This window comes from Solanum dulcamara, chromosome 6 (genome assembly GCF_947179165.1).
Source record: "Solanum dulcamara chromosome 6, daSolDulc1.2, whole genome shotgun sequence".
Classification (NCBI taxonomy): domain Eukaryota; kingdom Viridiplantae; phylum Streptophyta; class Magnoliopsida; order Solanales; family Solanaceae; genus Solanum; species Solanum dulcamara.
The window spans coordinates 73,534,810-73,541,162 of record NC_077242.1 but is presented as its reverse complement, the minus strand read 5'-3'; the positions used below and the strand labels follow the sequence as shown (position 1 = coordinate 73,541,162).

Sequence of the window (6,353 nt, the reverse complement as noted above, 5' to 3'; positions counted from 1 at the left end):
AAATATAGTTTAATCAAGGGAAAAGGCTAAAATATGCCATGAAGTTTGAGAAAGGATTATTATGTCATTCTTTAAAAGTTTGGTTCATATATGTCATTGTCGTTCAATAAAGTGTCCATTTATGCCATTATTTTTAACAGAAAATATATCTGATTTTTGACATACCACTTTGTACACATGGTCAAATATGATACATCCACGTCACTCATTGAATTAAAGAAAAATACAAAACTCACCTAAATTATATAAAACAAATAACCCACCCGACCCACATCCCTTTTAACCCAAAAACCAACCAGTCTTCTTCTCTAAGAACCCTCTGTTCTTGATCTCTACTCATTTCATTCCCCCCAAGAACACACTGTTGGCAGGTGTTCATATGGCGATGTTGAGCATATAAATAATGAAGATTTAAATATTGGTTGTTGATTTTCTTCTCTATATATGTAACGACCTGTCCCCGTCGTTACGGATAAGCTAATGGGGAAGGAGTTCGGGCCAAAAATCTTCGGGTAGTAACTTGGAAAATACTAATCCAGGCTAGACTTGGACTCAGATTTTGTCAGGTGAGGTTTAGGGTGATCCGAAAATGAATGGGGGATTAAACCTATAATTTGATTGATTTAGTTGATAGCCAAGATGATCTGAGACTGTACGGCTTTACAGAATCGTATTCGAGCGAGTAAAACTCTCAAAATTGAACTTGGCATGAAGGGTATATGCTAACACGTCATGAGATGAGTGTATGTTGTGACATAGGAGACTTGGAGACTTTTTACGAGCTTTTTGTGTCCGCATATCCCGCTAAAGAGAGAATAATCCCGTTAGAGCTGGAATAATCTCGCTAGGGCTGCCAGAGCGGGATGATCCTACTATAGCGAGACAATTGTGAATAAAGACGGGAGAAAAGTCCCAAAATGGTTTTTAGTCATTCCATTTCATCCTTAAAAGATCAAAAGTGACCTAGGGAGAACTCCTACAGATTTCCACCATATTTTGTGCTAAAGTGAAGTGAATCACTCCCTAAATTTGTATTTTGATTCATAGAACCTAGAAATTATGGTAATCATTGGGGGAGGGTTTTGGCCTGAAACTAATGGTAGGATATAGCCCTAACTGAGGTTAGAATCATGGGATTGTCCTAAGAGGGGAATTATGTTATAATTCATGTGAATTAGGTCATTGTATTGATCATTTGTATATATGTGACTACTTTTAGACCAAGAACAAGCTGAACGAACTCAAAAAGGGAAAGTTCAGGCACTTTAGAGTTGTTAAAGCTTGGTTTTGAAGTAGGTGATTGTTTGTCTTTCCATATTTATTATATGTGCTTGCTAATTGCTACACTGTGTGCATGTATATGTATGAATAGGGAGGCATGTAATGAACTATGTGAAATGACTATTTATTATATATGACTTGCTATGAATTATTCTTGGTAGATATGACTATTGAATTATACACTTTATTTGTGGTTGATTGTATATACTTAGATCCGGTGTCACATTTTGACACAAAACTGGATTGGGTGTCACATTTCAATACATATTTGAATTGGATGTCATGTTCTGACACAACCTTAGACCAGGTGTCACGTTCTGACACACTAGCAGGTGTTTGTAGGTCCTATTAGAGGACCCTTTATTGAAAATTGTTGGGTAATTGGGAATGTTAATTTGTGAGTACGTTTAAGTACTAGTTATGAGATGATAAGTAGTGAGATATTCTATATATATGTGTGTGTGTGTGTGTGTGTGTGTGTGTGTTTACTTTATTGTAATTACTTACTCATGTCTCACATACTGGCTAGCCGCATGATCTTACTAGTACACCATTGTTTTTGTGAACTAATACTGCACCATCTCTATTTTTGCTGAGTACAGAGCATCTTCTGATGACTTCTGAGAGACCTCGAATAGAAGATCACTAGTGTTGAGAGTTCATGGATGAGCCAGTTCTTTCAGGCTACCATGGGCTCTTATTTATCTCAGTCTTTTTCTAAGGACTTAGACTTTCAGACTAGTTTATTTTATGACTTTTGGGGTTGCATCCCCCTCTTTAGACTTGTGGTTTCGTTATAGTTTTAGTGGTACATCGACTTTCAGTTTCTAGGTATTAAATTCTGCATGTTTGGGTCATTGAATAGATTATTCTGAGTTTATGGGAACTCAGTCTTATTTCATTATTAAACCTGCTTCCGTATCTTTAATTTATCTATTTTTTTTTAGTATTGTTGCTTTGGACTAGAATAGTGGTTCTCCCACTAGAGGGTCATGTGGATGTCAATCACGGTGGGTCGAGGTTGTGACAAAGTTGGTATCAGAGCTCTAGGTTCATTGATTTCATTATATCAAAACGATTCTAGTAGAATCTTACAGAACAGTACGAAGACGTCTGTATTTTTCTTCGAGTGGCTACAGGACTTTAAGAAAAACTTCTTCTCTCATTTTGTGATATAACTTATTTCCAATTGGTATCTATCTATCCAAATTGGTATCTAACCTTCTTCACTTTTCCATCCATTAAAAGGTTCGATGATGACCGGTACCGAGCATGACATTCTGACCAAATTTCTAAAGCTTAAGCCTCTAGTCTTTCATTGTTCTAAGAGTGAGGATGCCTATGAGTTCATCCTTGACTATTATAAGAGGTTGTATAAGTTGAGCATAGTTACCATCACGGGGTTGAGTTCATGACTTTCCAGCTACAAGTCGAAGCCAAGCAGTGGTGGAGGATATATATGGAGTGTCGCTCACCAATCTTGCCCCCACTTACTTGGGTCCAATTCCATACTCTGTTATGGAAAAATATGTGGCCTGTATCTTAAGAGATCGCAAGAAAGATGAATTCATGGCATTGAAACAGGGTAATATGACTGTGTCTACCTATGAGGTCAAGTTCCATACATTGTCCAGGTATGCTACTCACCTGGTAACTACGGAGGAGGAGAGAATTCGATTATTTATGAAGGGATTAAACCCCGAGTTGCAGGTTATGTCTATTCTTATAACCTCTTCGGGTAAAAAAATAATGAAGTTACAGACTTTGTGAAGAAAGTAGAGGGAGTGCAATGGGATGAGTAGGTCAAGGCGTTGTCTAAGAAGTCCAAGGATGCAAGCAACTTCCAGTGATCCTATTCTAGAAGGTTAGATAGGCCAGCAATTGCAGTCTGGTCAATTCAGTCAGCAATGTCCTTTTTTACAGGTAGTTTTCCAGATACTCCCCAGCAACATCCTACCTAGGAAGGCCAAGGAGCTTCTTTTATGCCAGGTAGTAGGTCATCTTTTGAGTGTGACTATTTTAATTATGGAGAATCGGGGAACATAAAGAGAAAGTGTCCCCACCCTCGCGAGATAGATTCAGCACCACAGTAGGCTAGAATAGTAATAGCCATAGGCGAAGGCAGAAATGATAGAGGTTCATCCACAAATTGGGCAAATAAGAAATATGAGAGGCCGTGGAGGCTGAGGTAATGGTAGTACAAGTGAGGAGTAGTGCATCTATGTAGGAAGGTAGCCCATTAGGATTATAGGGCTCAGTTTTATGTCTTTTCAGGCAATACTGAGACTGAGGCATTTGATACAGTGATCATAGGTACTATTCTTGTTTGTGACAGATATGTACTATTTTATTTGACTCGGGTTCTACTTATTCATATGTATCAGTACAGTTTACCTTGGGTTTTAATGCAGTTTGTTATGTACTTGATGCCCCCGTCCATGTTTATACCCCTGTTGGAGAGTTTGTTATGGTCACCAATATATATTGTGCCTGTCCTGTTATGTTTATCGGGTTCAGACTTGGGCTGACTTAGTAATTCTACATATGAATGATTTTGATGTGATTTTAGGCATGACTTGGTTATTCCCCTATTATGTTGTACTTAATTATAATGCTAAGACTATGACTCTAGAGATCCCAGGGAGGGAAAGATTAGAGTGGGAAGGAAAGTACAAGTCTAAGGCAACTAAGGTCATATTCTTTCTCCAAGATAGAAAAAAAGTGGGGTAGGGTTCTTTGGCTTATTTGGCCCATATTCAGAATATTGAGGTAGAGTCTCCCTCCATTGAATCTATTCTGGTAGTGTGTGAGTTTCCAGAAGTGTTTCCTACAAACTTGCCCGGTATGCCTCCTGATAGAGACATAAACTTCTGTATTGACTTGGAGTCGGCACTCGCCCAATCTCTATTAAGACTCAAATCCAAGATCTTATTAATAAGGGATTTATCCATCCAAGTGCTTCTCCGTAGGTTGATCCAATTTTATTTGTTAAATAAAAGGATGGCATTATTCGTTGACTCGCATTGACAACCTTTTTGATTAGTTATAAGGAGAATCGGTCTTTTCAAAAATTGATCTCAGGTCTGGGTAGCATCAATTGAAGATTAGACTTGAGGATGTGCCCAAGACAACTTTTAGAACCAGATATGGGCATTATGAGTTTTTAGTGATGTCATTTGGGCTGACCAATGCACCTACAACCTTTATGAGTTTGATGAATGGGGTATTCAAGCCATTCCTAGATTCATTCGTGATCGTTTTTTAGATGATATTCTAGTGTATTCGAAGAGTGAAGAAGAACATGCAAATCAACTTCTCATTGTTATGGGTGTCGTAGGGAAAAAAGAAATTGTATGAAAAATTCTCTGAGTGTGAATTTTGGCTGTCTTCAATTTCCTTCTTGGGGTATGTTATTTCAAAAAAAAGGGTAATGGTAGATCCACAAAAGATTGAAGTTGTCAAAAACTGGGGTCGTCCTAGCTTTGTGACTGAATTTAGAAGTTTTGTGGGACTTGTCAATTATTATCACCGGTTCTAGAGGAACTTTGCTTTTATCCTCACTCATTTAATAAGGATTACTCAAAAGGAGGTACCATTTGAGTGGATTGATAAATGTGAAGAGAGCTTTCAAAATCTCAAAACTCTTTTAACCACGGTACCTATTCTGACCCTGTTAGTTAAAGGTTAAGATTTCATTATTTATTGTGATGTTTCACATTCATATTTTGGTGTTGTGTTGATGCGGAATAAGAATGTTATAGCCTATGCAATGAGAGAACCTACCCAACTCATGACTTGGAGTTGGAGTTGGCAGCGTAGTGTTTTCTCTAAAAATTAAGAGGTAGTATTTCTTTGGTGTCAAGTTTGTGGTGTTTACTGACCACCGTACTTTGTAACATATGTTCACTCAGAAAAACTTGAACCCGAGGAAGCAATATGGATGGAGTTGCTCAAGAATTATGATGTCACCATCCAGTATCATCTAGGTAAAGATAATATGGAGGCAGATGCATTAAGCTGGAAATCGGTTAGAATGGGCAGTCTAGACTATTTGGTAGCCTACAAGCAATTCCAGGCTAGAGAGATTCAGGACTTGGAGACTAAATTCATGAGTCTAGGCATCTCAGAAAAGAGTAGGGTGATGGCCATTGCTGATCTAAGACCCATATTTATTGAAGAGGTTAACGCTAAGTAGTTTGAGGATGTGAACTTGAATGAGATTAGAGAAAAGGTTTTATTAGGCAAGGCCCAGGATGCAATCCTTGATGCAGGTAGGGTGCTCAACTTTAGGGGAAGGAATTGTGTTCCCTGAGTAGATGGTATAATTCAAAAGGTGTTTTACAAATCCCATTGTTTTAGGTACTTTATTCATCCTATAGTGACCAAAATATATCAAGACTTAGAGCTACTATATTGGTGGTTGTGCATGAAGAAAGATATAGTTAAGTATGTGGCTCAGTACCAGAATTATCAGCAAGTAAAATATGAGCACCAAATACCTACAAGTTTGCTTCAAAGAGTTGAGTATTTATTCTCAATGAATGGATTTGATTGAGTGGATTTGAATGAGCATAATTATTAAGTTTCAATGTGAGTCCAATGAGACTAGTCGAAAGTTTTGATCAAACTGATTTATTTAAGTTGCATGAGCATTTTGAGTTTTGAGAGTAGTATCGAGCACTGAATTAAGGATTGGACCGTTAAAGTTGGATATTTCCCTATTTTATTATCCTGAAAAGATAGAACTTGATTGATTGGTGAATCCAGATTGGTAGATTTGTCCCTTACCTTGGTAAGTATTAGACGGATATGGCAACAATATCTGTTCATTATGTATTATCTACTTATAGGTAGTGGGATTATTGTCGGTTAAGAGAGACTCTCAGATTATGCGTGAAAGTATATGACATATTTTGAACAAGTTGCATATTACTAATCCTTCTTAAAGCATTGTTATATTTTATACTTGCATATCATATTGAGTTGAGTGAGTTTCATTCTATCTTAAGTACATTTGATGTATTGTTATTTTATTTTGCCATATTACATAACCGTACATTCTACATACTGAC

The 6,353-nt window shown here is 37.3% G+C and overlaps 1 protein-coding gene across 1 annotated transcript; it reads left to right on the top strand.

The window, feature by feature from the left end:
• The first annotated feature begins 2,799 nt into the window (after positions 1-2,799).
• On the top strand, positions 2,800-5,476 carry LOC129892981 (uncharacterized). Its single transcript, XM_055968479.1, has 4 exons — positions 2,800-2,991; positions 3,205-3,270; positions 4,042-4,123; positions 5,193-5,476. The coding sequence occupies exons 1-4, from the start codon at positions 2,800-2,802 to the stop codon at positions 5,474-5,476; spliced, it is 624 nt and encodes a 207-aa protein (XP_055824454.1).
• Positions 5,477-6,353: the final 877 nt, after the last annotated feature.

Coding starts and splice junctions, on each gene's coding strand:
- LOC129892981 (XM_055968479.1), top strand. CDS start 2,800: ATGGAAAAATATGTGGCCTGTATCTTAAGAGATCGCAAGAAAGATGAA. Junction 2,992..3,204: donor GATTAAACCCCGAGTTGCAG/GTTATGTCTATT, acceptor CCTTTTTTACAG/GTAGTTTTCCAGATACTCCC. Junction 4,124..5,192: donor GTTTCCTACAAACTTGCCCG/GTATGCCTCCTG, acceptor ATGTTCACTCAG/AAAAACTTGAACCCGAGGAA.